General features: G+C 34.3%; 1 protein-coding gene across 2 annotated transcripts in view; it reads right to left on the bottom strand.

Moving 5' to 3' along the window:
* Window positions 1-5647: 5647 nt before the first annotated feature.
* The window catches only part of LOC150108227 (uncharacterized), an 84458-nt gene continuing 65105 nt past the window's right edge, over window positions 5648-25000 (bottom strand). For both annotated transcript variants that reach the window (XM_090415679.1, XM_090415680.1), the window contains exons 7-9: window positions 13431-13493; window positions 11249-11461; window positions 5648-5940 (exon numbers count right to left, since the gene is read on the bottom strand). In XM_090415679.1, the coding sequence (XP_090271805.1) occupies window positions 5884-5940; window positions 11249-11461; window positions 13431-13493 (333 nt within the window). In that variant the 3' untranslated portion in view covers window positions 5648-5883. The remainder of the gene's footprint in view (window positions 5941-11248; window positions 11462-13430; window positions 13494-25000) is intronic.

The following is a 25000-nucleotide window of genomic DNA, read 5'->3' as shown; positions in this document are numbered from 1 at the left end:
CTATTCCTTGCTGTTCGAAAAAGTTCTGCATCCCGAGATGTTCTTTATTAATTTCAGCCAGGTAATTCTTGGTCTTCCGGGTCTTCTTTTTTCAGTTGGAAAAGTATTGATTAGGAAGTCTGTCTGCGTTCATGCGTAGTGCGGCCAAACCATCTCAGTTGTTGAAAGTTGAAAGGATTAAACTAAATTTATTATCATCTCAGTTGTTGTTTTCTAATTTTTTCTGTTATTGTCTTTTTATACAATAATTCTTGTCTGCCTGTGCCGTTTGTTTTTTCTTTTCTATCCAACTTGTTCTATTTATTCTTCTTAAGCAATTCATTTCAAATGCCAGCAATTTTTTCTCCTCTCTTTTTTTAACTGTCCACGCTTCTGCTCCATAGATGACTGTTGGTATAATTATTGCTTCATATAATTTGATTTTCGTTTGCTTAGATATCTTGTTTTCCAGGTTTTCTGTAATTTTCCCATGGTGGTCCATCCTATCGCTATTCTGTGTTTGATTGTTTTGAGTTCATCTATTGTTTCTGTTAGTTTTGATCCAAGATATATGAAGTTGTCTACTTGTTCTCCATTTAAGGTGGTTGAGATGGTAGTTCTGTTCCTCCCTATTTTCATCCCTTTTGTATATTTGTCATATGTTTTACAGGTTTCGTTTAGCTTGTTTATCAACCTTTTGTAGTTCATTTGGGGTTCTTGCAATAAGGACGAGATCATCAGCATATTTGATATTATTTGTTTAAACCATTGACATTGATTTCAGGCTCATTGTCTATGGCCTTCTTTACAACTTCGTCTCTAGATATATGTTGAATAGGCATGGGGATAATGGGCATCCTTGCATTACTCCTTTTTGGATATCTCTATGGGTTCTGTTGTGTGTCTTTTTTATTATTGCATTTGTCTTAGAGTAATATTTTATCAGAAATTGTATTATACATTGTCTATTGCTTTTTCTAGTAGAACTTTAAGGATTTCTCTGTTGATGTTATCGAAAGCTTGTTTAAAGTCCACAAAACAACAATATAGTTCTTTATGGTCTTCCCAACTGAGCTTTGCTAGTTGGTGCAATGTGAAAATTTGGTCTATTGTTGAATAGTTTCCTCGGAAATCAGTTTGTTCTATGCCTATCATTTCTTCATAGGTGTTTTTTTAATCTATTTTGTGTAATTCTTATGAATATTTTGTAGGTGTGGGAGAGTAAATTTGGTCTGTAATTTCTGCAGTCTCTTTTGTCTCCTTTCTTGTATATTGGGATGATCTTTCCAGTTCTCCAGTCATCTGGGATCTCTCCTGTTTGTAGTATTTTATTGAATAAAGTTCTTAAATATTCTATTGATGTGCTGCCTCCATATGTTCACAGTTCAGTAGGGATAGCATCAATGCCTGGTGCATTGTTTTTCATCTGTTTCAGTGCATATCTAACTTCTAAAATTTTTGGGTGGTCATTATTTTCTTCTATTGTTGGCATTGTGATTTTGCTTCCTTGGTGAAAGATAGTCTTAAAATGGTTTGACCAGATTTTTCTTATATCTTCATCTTCAATATTCCCGGTTTCAGTCAACTTGTTTATCATTGTTACTGCTTTTGCTGAGAATTCCTTTGTAATTTCTCTTGTGTCTTGGAAGACTTTTAGGTTGTTTTGTTGGTATGCTTCTTGGCATTTCTTAGCTTTTTTTTCAACCATTTTTCTTTGGCTTTTTTGTATAGATTATCAACTTTATATTTTAGTATTCTGTATCTTTCTCTATTCTCTTCATTGTTTTGTTGGCTTGCAAGTATCTTGGCCTCTTTTTTCTCTTCTATTATAGCTACGATTTCTTGGGTTATCCACTGTTTGTTTATTTTGGGTTTGGTACCTCGTGTCTTTTGCAATTGATAACACTGTTTCTTTTCCTTCTTCCCAGTATTTTCCGCTGTTCTGGAAGATGGAGGGTTTTAATTTCAAGCACATCTGTTCTAAAAATCGACTTCTGCTTGAGCTATCGTTTAGTTTTGAATAACTATCTGAATTACCAGAATACGATAAAATTCTGAATTTATGAAATGTAAGAAAAGTGATCTGTGTGGATCACTTTTATTAGAAAATTTTGGTAAAAAAAAGTTTCAAAATATTAATAATTCTGCTCTGGATGGATGAAATTTAATGAAACTTTAGTTAAAACCCATATTAAAATTGTATTTTAATTCAATCTGACTATTGTTGTTAAAAAATTAGAGCAAAATTTTTTGTCTAGAGATAGATCAGTATACACAATGAAATAGCAGGTACACTTACAGAACTTTCTTTCTTCTTCTGCAGCTTCTCCCACTTAAATGGGTCACTGTTGATGATGAGTCTCCTCCACATCCTCCTGTCTTGGGCTGTCACCACATCCGTTCTTCATCCTCAAGTCCTCTTCTACCAGCTTCTTCCATCTCTTCTTTGGCCGCCCACGCTTCCTCCTTCTTTGCACATCCATCTGCATGACCTTTCTTCCCACATTTTCCTCCTCATCACATGATCAAACCATCTCAACCTTGCCTCCTGTATCTTCGCTCCTAATTTCGTAACTTTCACTGTTCCCCTCACATAGTCATTTCTCAGATGATCCTTTTATCTAGTCACACCGCACATCCACCTAAGCATTCTCATCTCTGCTACTTCCATCCTGTTGATATTATTTTTCCTCAGGGCCACAGTTTCTATAGCATACGTCATAGCTGGCCTCACTACTGTCCTATAGATTTTGCTTTTCAGATTGATCGGCACCTCTTATCGCATAACACTCCAGTTCTTCCAACCCGCTTGTATCCTGCATCCCACTTCCTTCTCAGCTTCATCTTCTTCCACTGTTGAACCTAAGTATCTAAAATCCCTCACCTTCCTGATGACATTTCCTTCCAGCTCCAGGTCTGTCTAATGGCCGCCGCCCACTGTGCAATACATATACTCTGTCTTACTTCTGCTGTCTCATACCTCTCTTTCAGTACTTTTCTCCATCTTTCCAGTTTAGTTCCCGCTTCTTCTCTTGAATCTGCACACAGCAAGATGTCATCTTCATACAACATTGACCAAGGTGCATCTTCTCTCACCTCCTCCATCACAATGTTAAACAGAAACGGACTTAATGCTGACTCTTGATGCAAGCCAACTGTTACTTGAAAACTTTGTCCCAGACAGGTCCAAACACTTGTCTTCGCATCTCCTGCACCAACCTGATATATTTCTCCGGAACCTTCTTCTCCCTCAGACTCCTTGCCCTAGTACTCTATCGTATGCTTTCTCCAGATCAATAAATGACAGGTGTAGCTCCCGTTGTTTCTCTCGAAACTTTTCCATCATCTGCCATAACCCAAAGATAGCATCTGCTGTTGATCTACCAGGCATGAAGCTATATTGTTCCTTTGCAATCTCCACCTCCTTCCTCAATCTTCCATCAAGAACCCTTTCTAGGATTTTCATTGTGTGGGAGACATCAACTTTATTCCTCTGTAATTTTTAGTCTTGTGCATCCCCTTTACCCTTGTAGATGGAGACAAGAGTACTCTCCCTCCATTCCTCGGGTATATTTTCCTGTTGGCAAACTTTCATGAACAGGTCCCACAGCAGGTCAATTCCCTCTACCCCCCAATGCCTTCCATGCCTCCACTGGAATCCTGTCAGGGCTCACCGATTTTCCATTCCTCATCCTCTTCATGGCCTCCGTCACTTCCACTCTACTGATATTCTGCACCATCCCCTCAGAAGGCTGCTCATCTTCTCTGTGTCCTTGCATTTTCCTCATTCAAAAGTCCCTCAAAGTATATTCTCCATCTGTTTCTTATGTCCACATCCCTCCATAATACTCTTCCTTCAGAGTCTTTGATCTGCCTCACATGTAAGATGTCCTTTGCTGCTTTATTTCTACATTTCGCTAGTTGGTAAATTTTTCTGTCCTGTCCTCCTTTGTTTCTAATTGACCATACAGATCTTGATATGCCATGGCCTTCGCCTGTGCCACAACTCTCTTGGCTTCTTGCTTTCTCTCTCTGTCCACTTCCACTCTTGACTTATCCCACTTCTGCTTTGCCTTCCTCTTAGCTGTCACTGCCACTTGTACATTATTATTCCACCATCAACCCTCCTGCTCTCTAATCTTTCCAGATGCCTCACCAAGCACCTCAATTGCACAGCTCAGGATTACTTTTGAATTGTTTCCACCAATTTTGTACACTTTCCAGTCCATCCGAAATGCTCTCTAACACCCTCTCCCTAAAACGATTCCTCACACACTCTTCTTTTAAGCGAAACCACTTGTCTTCATCTCATGGCTTCCAGAGGTTCTTATCTTCGATCTTATTTTAAAGTCTGCACACAACAGTCAGTGTTGCTGTGCCACTTGATCTGTTGAAATTACTTTACAATTTTTCACAACCTTGAGATGTTTTCTTCTAGTCAAAATGTAGTCAATTTGTGAACTATTGTTACCACTCCTAAATTTTATCAAATGTTCTTCCCTCTTGTAGAAAAACGAGTTCACAACTGCCAGATCAAACACTACTGCAAAGTCCACAACCCTCTCTCTTCCTGATTCATCATTTCCACTCTGTGGCCACCATGCACCCTTTCAGTCTCTATTCTGTTTCCCTGTGTCCATTCAAGTCTCCTCCGACAATCAATATCTCGTTTTCTTCCAGTTTCCTCATTTCTTCATCTAACACGCTCCAGCTCATCTTTCTCCTCTGCTTTACAGCCAACTTGTGGGGCATATACACACAATACGACCAATATATTGTACACTTAAGAACAATATTCAAAAAAAACAAAATAATTATGCCTAAATGACTGCCTACACGTTGTCTCCACCTTGGATGACATTAAGTATTGTTACTGATAAACTGTCAATTGATGAATTGTTTTTTTTGATTAACTGCCATTCAATTAATGGTTTTTGATGAATTTTCATGGTACCATGTCCACAGCGCCTTCTAATCACAGCCTATTTGGAAAGTAGAAATGCTATCCATTCAGTCAATTGCCTAAAACATCTACTTTATAACATTCAGCAGTGGCTACATATGAAAAAGGGTTGTTATTAAGAGAGAGAGAGAGGTTCGGTGAATTTGAGATCGTTGGATTGTTTTGAATTAGCAACTAACCATAAGGTCAGAATATTATTGTCTAACTGCATATGTTCTGGCTGGCTTGCCTATTTTGGAGGATAAAAATCCCAAGTTTCCAGGAAGAAAATCCTTAAGACCTTTATAAGACTGTGCATTGGAATCAACGTGAGAATTTGAAGTGGAGTCAAAGTTGGTAATTAACTGGACAGCATGCCTGATGTGAAATGTTTAATCAGTCCTTTTCGCTATTTTAAGATCAGCATACTAACAAAAAAATAAGTTTTATGGTTTGTGTCATGAATCAATGCCGCTCCCCGATAAGAAAAGAAATTAGCTTTACATTAGTTAACATTATCTTCTCTCCCAGTGAAGAATGTATCTAGTCTATTTCTGAAGGATTTGTTGAATGAGAAATGTAATGTATATATTCTTATAAGCAAAGCAGATGGTATTTTTCAGGCAATGAAAAATACCATCTGCTTTGCTTATACATTTCTTATAGGTCCACAGATTCAGAGATATCTGGATGGCTTTGGATGATGAAATGGATGCTAACACTGGATAAACATTTCACATTTATATGGTTTGTACTATATAAAAGACTTTTTAATTTATTCAGATTACAAGGTTGAAATACATATGAAATGTATTTTATATCATGATACAGTTAATACTTCTTCAATATATACATACATACATATATGTTATGAAGTTATACAATATTTTCATTTTTCATGGGAAAATATTTGTCACTTTCCTAATGGAGAAAATACTGCAAAATCTTTTTTATAGATGCAATCATTTAACTGAATGCCATCCATCATTTTTCCATTCACTTTGTAAAATGTCTTTCACCTGGAAAAACAAAATATTTAATTAGTTATATACAATATAGCACATGCCAAGATTTAAATTGGGCTTTATTAGCATAAAAAGAAATTAACAGAAGCTTCATCATGAAAGAAAGTAACATTAAACCTGATATCAAAACTGGACTCAGATGTTTATTTTATGCATATCGTATTATACTCCTGAATAAATCCAATAACTCCTTAACTAAATTGAATAACTACTGTAATAAATTTCATATGAAAAGAAATAAAAACTATGAAAATAGGCAGGAATATTGAACACATCAACTGCATCTTGAATGAAGAACCTACAGAACAAGTAAAACATATGGAAACAGACAACTGAGTCAGCAAGGCTGGTATTGTAGAAAGTCAATGGAATAAATTTATATGGAAATCAGTCAAAACACTAAACTAACCTTCAATGTTTCCCTAATATGTCTCAGCAAAATTAGGATAAAATCAGAGTGAGTGGCAGCAAAATTTTGTACTAGCTGATCAGGAAGCCTCCAGATTTGTTACTAACAGTCAGTCCTATGCATTAACTAACTACCAGCTTGCAGAACTGTTTTACTACTGTATCCTCAAATGGAAGGGGGAAAGAGTCTGGGCTCCATAGAGTGCAATTGGCATGCCATTGAGAGTATCACCCCTGCTACGTAAGTGGGATAAGAAACCAGAATCCTTGCTCTGGTGACCTACATATGGCTGCAAGCCACTACAGTCCTCTACTCAAAATAATAAAAAAAGTGGTATGATTAATTAAATACGCTGAGAGGAAAGAATTTGCTAAACAAGTGGTTTTGCTAGGATGGCAGAAAAAAAACCGAGAGAAAGACAAAGATCTAGGTGGATTGATAAAGTACCTTAACTTTAACTCTTAGAAGACAAATATAAGATTTGGCAATATCGGAGTCCTGATATATAAATTAATTTGGAGGAATTGTTAATGAGAAGTTAGTAATGATAAAACCTTTTCACATGTAGATGACATTATGAGTGTAACACCCCTTTATGGCACATATCAGGAATTTGATCATTATGATTTTATTCATTGATAAAACAAGATGTAATGTCTTCCAAAACTGAGTATTAAACAATTTGTTTAAATAATTTTATTTATGGTGCAAATTTATTAACTGATCTTTTAGTCATCCCTCAAACACAAATAAGTTGAAGAACTTACAGCACATTAGCAGTGAGAGAATGTTTTTTTTTTAGAGATTGGAGGAGAGTTAAGAATTTTATCAGTGGTTAAAGATAAATAAATTATGAAATATAACCTTCAGAGCCATATAGTCAACTATTTACTCAGATAATGCAATATCTTATTTAATCCAAAGTGCATTACATCCATTCCTGCAGCATAACTTTTTCATGCTTTTCATTTATTTTGAAATTTATAATCTCTTTGCAATGACTTTCCAAAACCCAATCTCAAACTATTTTACAGCAAGTTATCATTTGCAACACACCTGTAAAGTGAATGTCTGTTACCTTTCAAATGAATGCACATTATGCCATTGAGAAAGCAGCATATTCAACTAATACAATAAGTGAGGAAGGAATATCATCAAATATTGCAAAGTAAATATAAAACTAACTTATGCTTTTCATTTGTTTTAACACGATATGCAGTCCTATTTACACTGAATTTGTACAACCCATTCCTGAGAAGGATCATGGGTAACATATGCACGGCTAACTTAGTATCCCCCAAAACTTATTCAACAGGAATTTCACGTGTTGCTATTTGTATGAGTTTTACAAGCAGCAGAATGATCCCCCCCACAAAGCTTTGGAAGAAGCCAAGATACAGATGGTGATATCATAATTCTAACACTTATCAAAACAGGTGTTTGAATTAGCGTGAAAAAAATATGGAAAAAGAGTACAACTTGCAACAGTCATATTATTTGACATAATGAAATGACTTTATGGAGGGTGGGGGAAAGTACAACAAGCTGAGAATGAATGCTGCTAAGAAAGGGATGAGGGCTAAATTTTTCTCTCATAGCGTGGTGCATGATTGGAATGGATTGCCATTGGATGTTGTGTGTAAGAAGTGTGAATGAATTCGAGAATAAGTATGATAGCTAGTGTGTGTAGTATATGAACCGACTCCCTGGAGGTCTCTCTTAATAATAATAATAATAATCCAACAGCTGTTTCATTTAACACTTACTGTAATTCCAAAACAAAGTTGAAGCATAGAGTGACTCAGACCACATATGAAAACCTGTTCATATGTGGTCTGAGGTACTCTATGTTTCTATTGCACAATGATTCTATAACATAATCAGTATGTCATCAGTATAGTGTGGCATCTGTATTATTTTAACTATTCTATTTCAAGTTTATCTCAACTTCCTTTAATATATTAGGTGCAACAACCTATCATAGCCAAGTAACTTGGCTTCCATAAACCTAATTTTTGTTGGAACAGCAATTAATTCTATCTCAGAGACCTATGTTTGCTAACTGCATTTTCTAGCCAGTATTTGTTTTGCAGGGATCAAACTTGCCACCTCTATAAGATAATGGTTAACTTACCTGTAGTGGTAAAGCCAAAATGTTTCTCACAAACAAATGTCAGATAACAAATAAAAATATAGGTGTGAGAATGGCAAGAATAACAAATGTGTTAAGCAGTCTTCACTATTTGTGATATCACACCAAAAATACTGTCATGTTTTTTGGAATAAAGGAAATTTCTGGATAAACAATTATGTTTATCCAGACATTGTAGGCCATTATTACACCACAGCAAATACAAGTATCAGCTCTGAAAAACTTTCCAAACCTGGTATACTCCTGGTAGGTCTAGGTTACAGCTGGTCTTTGGTGGAGTGGATAAGAGATGCCAATTTCTTATGTGGATTTTTATTAATTTTTGGATGTGCCCTGGATATATGAATGGTGACAGATTTTGAGTAATCTCTGCTTTGGAGTGGGAGGGGAGGGTATTGCCATTAAATGGTTTAATATTTTTTGGGGGGGTTTAGCCATTGGCTAAGAAAGTGTTAAGAATAGTCAGTTAGAGCACAGTTATCTGATTAATTTTGCCCTGTTATATAGTTTTTATAATACCACATTGTTGGGAGGAGTAGTGGCGTGACTGCTGGTGAATGCATCTACCCTACATCCTGTATGTGTAGGTTTTCTGTAAATGGAAAATACCAGGGATCCATCAGGCTGGCACATAATCAGAGTACCTAAGAATGGGAGACTGCTGTTATTTTCCTTTTCCAAGTTTAGATTATTAATTCTTTTTTATTTTCCTTTTCCTTGGAAAAGGAAAATAAAATGATGGTTTAACTTGGGTGAGAACACTGGCTACATCCAGTCTGATGTTGTTGGCAATATGGTTGGGAAGGCTGCGGATACCTCATTAATGTCTATTTCATGTTAGGCATGACATCAGGTTAGGCTTTCAACAGTTGAAATGCCTAACCTGATGTATCATGTTGCTAACACTGATAGTATAGTTACCATACATAGTGTTTGGCCTTTTGCTTTTTAATTTTTTTAAAATTTTTATTATCCTATGGTATTATTACACCAGATCATTGAGGTCAAATTCATGTATTTTATACAGCACCTTTTCTAGGTTGTTATAAAGTTCACATTTGGAAATATTCATACAATTTAGTAAATGCATTGACGATGCTTACTCGTTGTTACAGATTTTGCAAATGGGGAAAGACTTTTATGGCATTGCTAAACTTGGTCTTGAGGTGAGAGATCATGGTAGTGGTACAGTGATTAAACTTGGAGTTGATGGTAGCGTCTGGTTTTTCTGCTGAATACCAGTGGTGAGTCATGTCCTGGAGAATTCTTTTTATGTTTTCTTTTTGAGTGGTTTTAAAAATATTGAAATCTGTGGTATCACTTGATGTTGCAGCCATTTTTGCTACTTCATCTGCAGTTTCATTTCCCTTTAATCCCACATGGGATAGGATCCATTGGAAAGTTATTTCGGAATCGTTATGTAGTTTGTTTATATTTTTTTGCTATGTCTCTAAGTATTTCTTGATGGTTGGTGTAGCAGTTCTTAATAGCTTGAAGGGCTAGTAATGAATCTATGAAAAATATAAACTCCTTTGGGTTTTGTTTATCCAAATGTTGCAGTGCTATGTTAATGGCTATTAATTCTGCATGGTATGAGTTGCATCCAATACTGTTAGTTATTTTTAGTTCTATATGTTGAGAGCCATAGATGAGCATGCCATTCCCAGAATTGCCATTTGGATTTTTGGAGCCATCTGTATAGATCTTTATTGAGTCAGGTCCATATTCCATTATTTTTGAAAGAGCTAATGATCTCAAGATTTCAGGGTTTTCTAGCCTTTTTTCTCATGTTTCCCTATTTCAAAGTTGATGACTACATTTTTCCTCCTGTCTTGATTTGGAGGAAATGCTGGGTAGTTGGTTATTTTATTTGGACAATCCAAGGGAATTTTATTTTCCATGATTTCATGCATTGTTGATTTTTTCTTTATTCTATTTATTGGTTGCCAATTTTTAAAAAGTTCACTTGTTCTATGATGTGCAAAGTTGCAAACATTACAAACCAGTTTAGGCAAGCTTATAAAAATTCAGAAAAATGCAGCTAGAATCATATGTGGACTAAGGAATACAACTCCTGGAAAAATAGCAGAATTCAAATCCAACCTTGTTCCTTTAAAAATTAGGTGGCAAGAAAACCTTACTAAATTTCTAGAAAAAAAAAGAGCATTTTACATTATACAATCATCTAACAAAGCTGCCATTTTAAGAGGTTTTGTGTTAATGCTATGTGATTTATTCTAGCATAATTCACTTCCAGAGAAGCTAGAGATTCCAACAGTTCAGTGAAACAGAACTTTATAAATCTTTTTCAGGATAAAAAAAACTGCTTTTGAACTGACCCTTCTTCTTAAGCTTTCACAAACCATTGAGGTTCTTCAGCTGTCTAACTTGGACTTCTCAATCCCCCCACCCAAAGGATAAGGTGGTTAGCAGTATGTCTTTCCAAGTGTCCTATAGCTGTAGATGCGTGTTCACAGAAATCAGTTTGCCTGTTCTGGGGGAATGAAAACCTCAGTTTCCAGGTAAAAAAACCCCTTACCTCCATATGAGACTGGCTAACTCACCTTTAATAACAATGTCAAGTCTTTCCTAATATCCCAGGTCTTTCCAACCAAAAGGCTTCATCTATACTGACTGAGCTACAGAGGCTCTGAACTGATCCTTGCATAAAAAAAAAAGTAACTTTTGTTGACTTATCACTAAAATGTTTACACAAGATATATGAAATATCTTTTACCTACCTCAATCAATGAGGATGGTACTAACTCAGATGGCCTTTTCATTAAACTATTTTCTACACAGTCTTTTGCACCATGAACAATCAACATTATAAGAATTTTTTTTTTAACTTCCAAACTGGCTTGTAAGTTGACTGCTTCATGGAGTGCAGTACAGCCACTATTATCTTGCAAATTAATACTTTCTTGTATATGCTTTGCAGTTGTTGCCATGGCCTGAAATCAAAAATATGAAAAAATTAATGGAAATACTTTTATTCTTTATATTGATACCTATGAATTATAATTATAAAATTAAGAACTGATGAATATTAAGCTACTATTGTCGACTAATAAACAATTCAAGTGTATTTTGAGATGCTGAATCCAAATCTAATTTAAAATATTCCATCAAGTAACGTTTTTTTTTTTTTATATAGATATGTATGCTGTACATAGGTTTTTGGAATCTTATCATGAACAGTAGTAATACTAAAATCTGAAGTGGTTATAAAATAGTAGTCATATATAGTAGTAGGCAGTAGTTATAAAATGATGGTTCGAACCTGTCACACAACCTCAGTCTGGTAGAATTCTCACTTGCAATCTGACTGCTTTTATTTATTACTTCACATTTTTAAGTCAGATGCTATGAAAACAGGCAAGGTTGCTTTAATAACAATGTCAAGTTCTTTCCTAATATCCTAATTTCTAATATGACACTGCCATTGACAAAATCTGTTCACTCCATAATATTTTTCAGAACTCTAAATATCTGTGGTCACTAGTCTTTGATTAAATGTTATTTCTAATCCATCTTTCAGATCCATAAATTAAAATTGGTTTGATCACTGTCTTATATAAAACAAGTTTAGTGTTTTGACTGATTTCTCTTATTCCATTGGCTTTTTACCATATCAGCTTTGCTAATTCTGTTATCCATTTTCATATTTATTTTGTCATCTTTACTAAAAACTGTGCCTAAATAGTTGAAATGTTTTTACTTGTTCTGTATGTTTCTATTCAGGATGCAGTTGATGTTTTTGATATTTCTGCCTTTTTCATAGTTTGTCTTTATTTCCGATTTCTCATACCAAATTTATTGCACTAGTTTTTCAATTTAGTTAGAGAATCCTGAAGACGTGTTTATTTAGGAGTAAAACATCTGTACAAAGTAAATAGTTGAGAGATTAACATATCCAATTTTGATATCAGGTTTAATGCTACTTTTCTTCATAAAATGATCCATATAGATAATAAATAACAGTGGAGATAATGTGCACCCTTTTGTCAACTAATTTAAAAAAAAATTTCTCTTCATTAAAGCAGCCAGCATATCTACATATGAGTGCTTATTTATGGGTGGGGTGGGGGAAGGAATAATGATGCCTAAATGCAGTTACATGGTGAAAAGTTATCCCCCCACCCCAAAAAAAAGCTAAAGCATCAAGAATTCCTCTAGCTTAATGGCGAAACATAAAAATATCCTTATATCAAATCAGTTTTGTTAAATTGAAAATGCACTGATATATGGGTTGTAACTTCTGCCTTGATGTTTACCAACCAAGTATTATGCTGCATATGATGTGCATAACACTGAAGTACTGTTAATACTACTACTACTATTTGCTTACTTTTGCTGGATTACAGTTTAACATATATAGATAAAAAAAAACAATATTTCATGTGAAAGATTTATATATATAACTTTTGGTAAAAAATGAGATGAGTCTCAGAGATGCTACATATCGTAAGGATTAGAGATGCTACATAAGGATTAGGTGTGACACATGGATATGTTATCTCTAAAAGGCAAGCCTGTTATCTGACCTACTCCTGAGGGCATTGGATATGATTTTAGTATCCATGTGAATATCATTATTCCCTGGGATGTACTGCATATCTATCTTTGTATTCAAGGTAGACAACATACTATGCTAGCACAATTAAGATTACTAGTCTATCAACATCTTTCAGAGTGGTTATTTGTTAGATATTTAATTTCATCAGCTCTTGTACTAGGTCTTATGTTCACATAAATACATTACATATAGAGTAACATATATACATGTGTATAAATAATAAATAAATATGAAATAAAAAGGAAACTAAATTAAAACTCACAAATGATGATAATGCATGCTATGATTATACGCTTGATCATATTTATAAAACTTATAATTATGTAATCAGAAATCACAATTACCTGCAGTATTTCTGGACATTTTGTGAGGACAGCTAAGTGTAAAGGACTCTTTCCATTCTTGTCCTGCAAGGGATATGCCTGAATTAATATAAATTCTATACAGCAATGCTAAAATAGTTACTTTTTTAGACCACTTTAAAAAAAGTGAAATATAATGTGAAGTTCTATAGATCCTATTCTATAAGTCCTGGATAAACTAAGTTATTAAAACTTTATGTATAAACATGAGCATAACAAAAAGCCTTTCTTGGAATTGGTTAATGAACAGAACTGTTTTAATCTTTGACATTTATGCTTAACTCAGGTTAATGAGAGTGGAAGCAAGGTGTTAAATTGAATTTTTTTTTTTTAAATGCATGGTCTTTAATCAAAGCCTGCTTGAGGACATAGCAAGCTATATATGAATAACACTTTTTGAAAGTCACCTGAATCATTTCCAAGCTTCTTAATTTTGACCAAAAAAAATGGTACAAGATCCTGCAAAGATGATAGGTGTTTTTCAATGACTGATTTCAACAAAAAATTTCAATGACTTTTTTTTTTTTTGGAACACAGTCTCTGAATGAGGACAGCTAAAGTGCATGCTAAATGTCATGAGCAATCAGATGTGAAGGCAGCCACATGAAGATCATCTTGCCATTAATTTGTGAACATTCTTGCTTCACCCTGCTTCTGTCAATACTTGAATTCAGATGGTTCTATGGCATTGTTATCATTTTTTGACAATGTGCCATAAAAGCCCAATCTCCTGGCTTGTTACTTCAAATTCTTGTATAGGCAATTTTGATAAATGTTCTCTTACCATTCTAAAACATACACTATTCAATGCACTGATTTTTTTTTTTGTCAGAAAGAGATCAGGTTCTTCTGGATACTAAAAAAATCTTTTGGTCCTGATGATGGCACCAAAAAACTCACCTGTTCCACCATCTTTTTATTCTCTTATGGGCTTAATTTTCAAGCCCCCATTCAAATCTTTCTTAAGAAGAGTGACAAGTCTAGCATCAAATTACCAACAAATTACCAACCATCAAATTACCTTCAATTCTCTTCAAAGTAAGAGAGAAAATGACATACAATTTTTGTGTTACTGTGAAGGTGGCAGTGAGTTGGGATTTCTTGAGAATCTCTGCTACACAATCAGAAATGCTTTTCATATAATGAATAGGAATTCTGTGGATTTCTTCTTTACTTCTACGTTCAGAGAAACTGTCCAATGATTTTCTAGGTAATTTTTAGGTTATCTTTGATATCAAGAAGTCCATAAAATTTACTTCTATTTCATGTAAGAGCTTCTTGCAAGAAGCTATCAAGCAAACATCCTTTCTCAATAGTTATAACCAAAAATAATCCAGAAAATCGACATCTTTCAAATGAAGAAATTCATAGAATTCCTAATTCTTATAAGAAAAGCATTCCAAATCACTGCCGTCAAACTAAAACCAAAAAAAAATCTGATATTGATAACAGATATCAAGGTCAATGTTCAATATCATAATTTTGTCAAACAGGTAGATCAGTTGAAAAATATATTTCAGAACGGTCATATTAAATTTATTAAACCTCATAATTCTTGATTAACATGGAATTGACAATAGCCATAGGATCCTTTGGAACAATATAAAATTATTTTTCAGTATTTATAAATAAAAGAACATGCTGAAGCTGCATTACTTCAACCGAATGTAAATATTTATGTCCACCCATCAACTCCCAAAGTGTAAAGAAATTGTTATCCTTATCCCCCTCCTTCCCCATTAGATTTGCACCATAGCAGAACACAACTGAAATGAAAGGATGCACTATAAACTATGGAAAAGTTCTGCACTAAGTCCCACAGAGCCAATGTTATTTTAAGATCACTATTGCAAACAGTGAAAGCTCAAAAATCTCCACAACAGCAAAATCAATTTCCTTACAAATTATTTAACAATCCACCAGCAAATTTTCATTTGCTTAATACGATTTAAAAAAAAAAAAAATTACCTACTCAGAACAATAGCAACAAACATGAAACATCTGCATTAGCACAGCAGCAGATATGAAGTGAGGTTACCATATCTCAAAGGGGAGAATAACTAATGTTTAAACTGGTTGGTTGCTGCAAACCATCAGATCAAAATAAACCTGTTGGGAGTAATGATGTGGGAAGAAAAGTACTGCAAATTTATTATGTTTTGTATTAACTAGAGAGAAGCTAAATTCATATTCATGCTGTGAATCAATACGAATGATTTTTTGATGAAAAAAATTGTTTTCATCCAAAGTAAAATGATGAAACAAAATAAAGGACAGAAAGGATGAGTCAACATTTTGATTACCATAATTTTACAATGCATGCTGCCACTTCAAAAGAAGTCTCATATATACCCAATATTTTATAGCCAAAACAACATGATATACTAAAGAGTGATGAATCTGGAAAGGAAACTGTAGCTGAAGTCAGTAAACAGAAAGGAAATGAGCAAAAATCATATACACAAATCATTGGTAGAAGGAATCATACACAAAGTGCCCAACACAACACGTAAAAGGTGCAAATTTAAATAATAATGGGAAACATAAAAGATAAAACTAAAAAAGTATGAAATTAAGTTTAAACATTTTGAAATGTTACAATAGCTAAAATAATGTCACTCATCTAAAGTCTTCATAATGAACTAAATATGTGCTGTCGTTACTATTAAAATTGAAAATAAATTGAAGCTTTGGCAGTTGGTCAACTTTATAATTGGTCTGCAACCTAAAGAAAGGGGAAAAGCAAATGACACAGCTGGTATAAACAAGTAGCTTCCTAAGTGGACTGAAACCTAATGATGGACAGTTGGTAAAAGTTGATATTGTTTTTCTTAAAATTGCAAATTAATGAAATATGGTGTGATAAACTTGAAATTAAAGAAATACTGTATAAGATTTATGTTTAATTCTTTCAACAAACTTAAATAACACTGTAAAATTTAATTTAAAAACAATGTGCTATACTTGTTATAGGATTTCTGCTTAAATAAATATATTATATTATATTATATTGCATTGCATTTTCAACTTTTTCTAGTATTGTAAAGAAAGATCTATTGTTACTCTTCCAGAGAAGATGAATTCATTCCCATAATAATAACACTTCTTATATAAGGACTCTTTTTTGGGGGGGGGGGGGGGGAAACTAAGAACACTGTTTAATTCTACTTCTTTCACATTTGTCTTTGCTAATGCCTTTTCTGGCTTGCATGTTATTGTCTTGCAAAATTATTGTGTCATTTAAAGTAAAGCCAGCCAATGCATTTATGTATTATGTATTAAAACTACTTAAGGAAATACTATATATTATAACACATTTCTTTAATTTATAATTTTAAGAGAACACCAACTTATGCCAGATGTCCATTATTTGTTCTCTGCATCAATAAGGAAGTTAAGCTGTCCTGTGCCAACTTATTTCCTCTCCTAATGCAGACTAGCTTCATTCCTTATGGCTTATAAAGTTAACTGACTGCAAAAGCTTCAAATTATTTTTGATTTCATGGTACAGAGAGCACATATTTAGTTCATTATGAAGACTTCAGGTGACATTAAGCTACTGTAACATCTCTATATTTTTAAACTTTAATTCTTGATTTGATATTCTTCTAGTTTTCTTTTTTGTATGTCTCATTGTCTGAATTTATTTTATTTTTTTCCCATTGTATGATCTTTATGTATGATCTCTGCCATTTCATTTGTGCTGTTTACTGACCTTAGCTACAGTTTTCTCCAAAACTGTATCACTCTAAAGTAGATCATGTTGTCTTGGCTATAACATATGAAGTATTTTTTTTTCCCCCTTTCATGTAGCAGCATGCATTGTAAAACTTGGTATGCAAAATTCTGTATGCTTAATTTTGCAAATCATCAAATATGGCAAACTAGTTTACCGTGACTGTCCTGCCCCTCTGATTCATCCACATATCTATAGCTAACAGAATTTGGATGATTTCATATCTATATGAAATTATCTTCATATTTGCTGTCTGTACCATGAAATCATATTCATATCTATATGAATGTGAATGATCGAAACTTCTGTCAATACAAAAAGTCAAAAATCAGCAATGTCTCTAACTTAAAATTTATTTTTTACTGAAATAATGCAATACTAAAAATTCTGTGCTAGCTCACCAGTTACGCAAATATCTAACTAGTCAGGTTTCAGGATAGTGACGAATATTTATTTATTTAGCATATGATGACAATGACTATGAAACTCACACAAGCAAGTACAGAATCATTTTATGAAACCAATATAATGCTACTAGTTGAAATGTAATTTTGTGTTCTCTGGCCAAATTGCTTGAATGCAGGATGAAAAACCTGAATTTCCAGAAGGGAGGAACCCTGCTTCCCCCCTTCCCCAAATTTGAGACTGGCTAAGTCACTAACTGAAAAAGACCAAATAAAGACATCATTATGACAATAATCGAACTCTAGGCTTTTTGAATCAAAGGTATGGTGGCTCTTCATTCGTCCAATTGCACTACAGAGGCACTCATTATTATTAGGAAACATCTTCACGAAGTCCCAGGACTCATTGCTAGAGAGCACTCTACACCACACGACAACTATTTTGTCTGCCATCTACTTCCCACTAATAGTATTTGTTAATTGAACATGTTATCTGGCAGTTTGCCTGTACATATATCATAGCTGTGTGTTCATGAACTTAGTCAATTTATAAGCTTCTGTTAAGTTATTACTAACTTTTACTCTATGTAATGACTACAGTTTTGAAGCAAACATGCTAACAACTTATCAGTGTTTATCAATCTGAGACACGAAAAAAAAAATTCATACATTTCATCAGGATTATATATATAATTGCATACACAAAAGGGTGAAGGACTTATATAAGCACACCAGTGCTGTGTATGGGGTGCAGGTGAGGTTGTAGTTGTTCGTAAATACTTCTTGTGGAAGTATTTCCACGTTTGCTGTATGGAACTCCTTGTCCTATCTTCATGAATGTCTTGAAAAAATTAATTCCAATGAACCCAAGAATCAAATTTACCCTGGAAGCAGAAGATAACAATTGTCTTCATTTCTGAATGTTCTCATTCTACACTAACCAAACAGTAGTCTACAGTTCTCGGTATATAGAAAACCAACTCATACTGGTAAATACATTGATTCTAACTCACATCATCATCTTCCTCGTCAGAAATATGGTGTAATCAAATCTTTAGTCAACAGAGCTCATAAAATATGTTCTACAGATTCTCTTCTAAACAAAGAACTGTTTATTATCAGAACTACCTTTTATCTCTAATGATTATAATGCAAAAACTATCAGAAAAAAATTAATAATTATGGCTGTTGTTCTAACCTGCCTCAAGAAGAAATTATCAGAATTTGTATTCCATATGTTAAAGGACTTTCAGAAAAAATAGCAAAACTACTTTGAGAGATTAACTTAAGTCTCTTTCCATCCAGTTCGCAAACTTAATCTTAATACCTTCCTTATCTCACCTAAAAAGAGAAATATCTTCTTTCTTATCCTGGAGTTTACAGAGGGGTTGTTATTATGGACAAACTGGTCATTCTGCACAAATTCATCTTGAAGAACATCAAAAATACATTTCACTTAAAAAAAACCAACAAATCTGATTTACAAAAGTGTTATTTTCTTCAGGAAAGACTGTATAAAGAAAGTTGTGAAGCACATATTCACAACCAAAACAAAAAAACTATTGCCTAAAACTCTCAATTTTGGGAAGTTATACTGACTAATACTCACCTTTCATATGCTCCTTAATTTGTAATTAATTATTTTTTTCTTTTATTAAAAATAATTTATTAGCTAAATTATTTTATTATAATTTATTCTGAATATCTATTAATGCAGATGGAGCCATTCTCCTGCAGCCAATAGTGCACATAATATCACATTCTTTCAACTGAATTGTTGTTCTCTTGTTTGTGTTTGAAAATTTTACAAATAAAGACATTTAAATTAAACTGATTCTGGCAATAATATTTTATGATAAATAAGGAACTGATGTATTTCAAACTTTTCCAAAGAATAATCTGAAATGACTTCAGTAAAGTAGAGTTTTTTGGCTTTTTTTGTACTATTTCAAATTGATCTAGTCCCGTGATGGTGAACCTTTTTACCCAGGTGTGTCAAACATCTTTTTTTTAAAATATTGAAGTCATTGATGTGCCACTTGCATACATGCATTATAAATTTAACTACATAATCATAGATGGTGACTTATAGATATCATATTAGGCTATTTATTTAATAGGACATTGATATAAAAATCTATGAATTCATATCATACAATTACTTTAATAAAGTGAAATTACAAACTTACATTACATTTAATGACTTTTCTGTTGCTGAGTACTAGTAGAAAGTTGCTTTCTACTAGTACTCAGCAACAGAAAATATATGTGTAATGATTTAAGCACAGGCAGTGCTCAACTCATTGCTCAATCTATTTCTCCCTTTCGATTTGATATTATTTAAGGCAGAAAATAGGGTTTCACAAGAGTATTTAGAAAAGAAAATTGTTAGAAGAGCTTTAGCAAAGATTTTAAGAGCATAAAAGTTTTCAGGAAGGCTATTCCACATGCTTAGAATTTCACGGTCTGAATTTTTACACACGGTATCATGCAGACGTTCCCGCTCAAGTTCTTCTAATTCATTTCTAAGAGCAATAAACATTCTTTTCCAGGTAGGATTACACTGGAAGTCGGCTAGTGCATTTCTAGATCTTTTAAATCCAACCACTCAAAGCCATCTAATTTAAGATCCATGAATTGTGTTTCATTAGGATACTTTATGAATTGGATTGTTTGTTCCAATATTCGAAATTGCTCAAATCTAGAAGAAAACTGCTCAGTTACTGATTTTAGAACTTCGATAGATTGGTTGATATATGTTCATGATTTTTAGGGCTGGTTTCGTTAAAAAAATTTTCAGTTTTGGGAAATACTTAAAATTGTTACTTTCTAAATCACGTTGAAATATTTGGAGTTTATTCTCAAAGCTCTTGATCGTGCCAAACATAACATCGACAGATTTTTCCGAAACCTTGCAATTGTATATTAAGTTCATTCAGGTGTAATGAAAAATCTGTGAAAAACATCAGCTTACTGAGCCAAGCAGAATCGTTCAACTGAAAAAATTCATGCTCCATCCCCTTCGTATTTAAATAGAATTTAATTTCATTTAAACATTGTACAGTGATTCAACTTCGCTTAAAAGTGAATTAAATTCTCGTTTGTTTAAAGCCATGGCAGCAATAAAATTAGTTACCTTTGTCACAATTCTCATCACATCATCCAAATCCTTTAAGCCTGACTTCGCACACAGTGTCTCCTGATACAATGGAAACAAACCAGGGAATGACCAACATATTCTGTAAATTTTACAGAATGTTGGTCAACCATATGTTGTTTGATAAAACCGACATTACGGCCAACCATATTAGGCGCGCCATCATTTGTAATCGAAAATATTTTCGATAAATCTATCTGTTTCTCATGGAACACTTTAACAACACAGTCGCATATGTCTTTACCTGTCGTGCTTTGAGGTAAATTTTCTAACTTTATCAATTCCTCGTGCATAGAATCACCGTGAACATACCTTGCAATAATAGCCAATCGAGCTGATGACGTAATATCTGTAGTTTCGTCGAGACAATGGAAAAACAATGGCATGAGTTCAAGCCTTGTTGTATTTGATTTTCTATACTAGCATTCATTGATATAACTCTGTCTTTAATAGTATTCCTACTTAATGGTAACTCTTTCATGTGCTTTATAATAGCTTCCTTATTATGAAAGTCCTCAAATAAAAATGGTGCACACGTTACGAAAGCTTCTTTAATATAATCACCATCACTAAGTGGTTTCCCATGTTCAACAATAGTATGTGAAATCCTGTAACTTGCAGCTACTAAATTTGAAGGCGAGCTATCTACTCACAGATAGCTCACCATGCAATTTACAGAGAACCTTAATGCCTCTATCAATAACACCATATTGTTCGGCCAGGCATCTTGGAAATTTCTTCTACTTCCTTTCTGTGATAATTTTAGTTTCTTTATTAGTGCTAGCTGCCATTGTAAAAGGGTTCACAAATTAAAAAAAGAGTACAATTATATACAGCAGTAATTAAGCAGTAATAATTAATAAGAACTACCAATTACTGGAAATGAATTATACACTAGCAACTCAAATTACTTAAGTGGCAGACCATGCAAGACTACCACTACTTCTTTCAGCAGGGTTGCCAGATTTATTTCTGGTACGTTCGTAGCAACCTTGTTACGTTTTACTCTCTATCATGCTACTAAATAGCAGCTATTTAGTAAGTTTTGTTGCGATGTCATCGTAAGTTGTTACTATTTGCATTATTTAAAAATTTACTGAATTTATTGCAACTATAAAAATGTTTTCATTTCATTACTCAGATAAATTCAATATTTAATGCTGTGAATTATATTTTCTGTTAAAGTGGTTTTAAATATGTTTAGTCGAGAGACTTGGAATGCATGCATGAACAAATTTCACACAGAAGTCAAATGAAAACTTTAAGTTTATAATATATAAAGCACGTATTTATAAGTTTTTATAATATCATATGACTGCAGAAATTATAATGATTAAGAAAGAAAACATAAACTTAAAAAGCTCGTTGTTTATAGGCTAGTTACAAAATAAAATAAAAATAAGCTAACTACAAAATCTTTCAACATCCAAGGTGTGTCACCTGAAACCCTCAAGTGTGTCAGTGCTGACAGTTTACATGCAACAATGAGTAAGTGAAACAATTAAAATTGTAATAAACAAGCGATCTAAAGTCCTAATTTGGTGTCCTCTAATGTTGTATAAAAGAAGTTATTACTTGTGTAGGAGTTGATCTTAAGATGGGTGTCTTCTGAATTTTTAGAAGATTAATGCAGCATACTTATTGTTAAGATAATGGTTCATAGCCATTACTGACTCTCTTTCTGACCTGTAACAACTTCTATATAGCACACTGGTTTTCTTCCATCTAATCTTGTGTGATTAGGTGTCCAAAGCATGGTCTACTAGTCCTAACTTATGCGGTAGTGTCGCCGTAGCACGTGGCGGTGAATTTGAGCTGTGCAGAAGAAAGTGATTTTTAATTCGGTGAATAGTCCATTTTTCCCCCTGTTTTTCTACGTTTTTGAGTGCTAAATTGTTTCTCTGAATACGAGTGTACTTCAGTGGTTGTTTTTTGGAAGTTGGTTGCTGTCGCGATATAATATATTTTGATACCGTCAGAATCGAATGCATAACGGTGGAAGACAAAACGAAGCTAAGTTTTCATTACTGTATTTAGTTATATTTCATTTTATTTAATTATATTTAGTGTACTTAAATGTTTTGTTTTGCTTGTAATTGTTTGTACTTTTTTTTTCTTATTTATTTAACGGAATTTATTAATTGAATAATTATTAAAGATTACACTACTCGGCAGTAAGGAATGATGGCGGATTCAGCTGCAGTTGCAAGTGGCGTATCGCCAAGTCCTCCACCATTTAAGAACTCTATTATAAGCAATATCATAAGGGACTTTGTGGCATGCAGTACTTGCGGCAAGTATGCGTCTCAGGAATTGGATATGTGGCTTGTGAAAGAGAGCGGAGAACGTATGTGCGCAAAATGCAGGCAGTTGGAGGAAATAAGTGCATTAGAAATATCGATATCCGACCTTGTTGCTCTAGGAACGGGGAATGAATGTAAGAAGATAAGTAGTGTGATAGGAGAGAATGAAAAAAATATATATATGAATGAGAAAATAATAGTCGATAGTGTGGAAGGTGTGAGTGACTGTGAAAGTTTAGGAGATGGTTTTGTTTGGGAGAGTGAATTTAGATTAAGAGTGACTGACCTGCAGAGGGAGATAGATGAGCTGAAAGAGGAGGTGGAATGTCTTGTGAATGAGAGCAGAAGTATGAAAGATAAGATTAGGAGAATGGAAGAGATAAATGCAAGGCGATTCAGAGTAGGGGAGAGAGAGAATTTTGGGAGTATGAATGAGGTATGGAAATGCTAGAAGAGGAGAGAATGGAAACAGTAGGAGAGAGGGAATGAGAGAGAGATATGGGAATGCTAGAAGACGAGAGGATGGAAACAGTAGGAGAGACGGAATGAGAGAGGGATATGGAAGTGCCAGAAGAGGAGAGAATGGAAACAGTAGGAGAGAGAGAAAGGTATAGGAATGCTAGAAGAGAGAATAGCAGTAGAGGAGAGGGAATGAGAGAGAGACCTATGGGAATGAAAGAAGAGAGAATGAAAACAATAGGAGAGAGGGAATGGTAAGAGGTATAATGGATGGCGACTCAATGATCTGTGGTGTTCAAGATGGGATGCATGAGGAGTGTTTGCCAGGAGGAACAATAGAAAGGGTAGCTATGGCAATTAAAAGAGTGATAGTAGGAACAAATGACTTGAGTGGTAATGTAAGTTGGGCAGCGAGAGATATGAGATTTTTGCTTGAGGCTGTACGGAAGAAGACAGAGAGAGGAAAAATGGTGTGCATGTTGCCTAGGTATGATAATGATGAGCTGAGCAGAAGAGCATTGATATTGAATGGCATAATAGCGAGAATGTGTGACAAGAGAGGACTGATATATGTGGATGCTTGGAGTGCGCTTGAGGAAAGAGAGGAATTGTATGCGAGAGACCGCTTACATTTGAATGAGGAAGGACGTAGGCATCTGGAGAGATTGCTGTTCTGAACAAGTCAGTATGTCCCAGGGAGGATGATAGCAGGGGTGGCCTCTTGTGGGAATGGATACTTGGGAGAAGGGAGACAATGTCAGGTAACACTGAGCCCAGTGGAGTCTAGAAGGGATAATGCTGGGTATAGAAACAATGGCATTTATGTGCTTTATACTAATGCCAGGAGTATCTGGAATAAGGGACAGTAATTGGTGGCGCAGATAGCATCAGCCTGGCCAAAAATTATTGGGATCACTGAGACATGGTTGACAGAAGGGGATATAATAACAGGAATAGGAGTCGCTGGGTACAGCATTTTTCGTCAGGATAGGAGGGGAAAGAGTGGTGGTGGTGGGCACTGCTTATGATAAGTGATGACCTATGTCTTCTAAGAGTGGAGGCTTTGGAAGGAAGTGAGACAAATGATTTTGAGAGCATATGGTGTGAGGTAGAGGTGGGCAAGACAGGATATTTAGTGCGGTGTTGCTACAGACCCAGGAACACAGAGGATGGGGACCAGGAGATGTTTGGACAGCTAAGTTTGGCAAGTGCAAGAAGAATGATTGTTATGGGAGATTTTAACTACAGTAGTATAAATTGGAGAGAGGAAGATGCATGTAGCAATAGGGGAATGGAATTTCTAGAATTCTTGAGGGGCAAATGTCTTAGGCAACATGTAACAGAGGGAACAAGAGGTTCAAGAGTTTTAGATTTGGTTATAGCATCAGAAGAGTTGATAATAACTGAGTTGACATATCTCCCATCAGTTGGAAAGAGTGACCATATGGTTTTGACTTGGAAAATGAATAGACATGCAGGAGTATCAAAGAGAC

The sequence above is a fragment of the Typopeltis vanoorti genome, chromosome 3, assembly GCF_054136105.1.
Source record: "Typopeltis vanoorti isolate ZY-2024b chromosome 3, IOZ_Tvanoo_1.0, whole genome shotgun sequence".
NCBI classification, from domain to species: domain Eukaryota; kingdom Metazoa; phylum Arthropoda; class Arachnida; order Uropygi; family Thelyphonidae; genus Typopeltis; species Typopeltis vanoorti.
The sequence above is the reverse complement of the archived record's forward strand: the minus strand, read 5'-3'. Positions and strand labels throughout refer to the sequence as shown.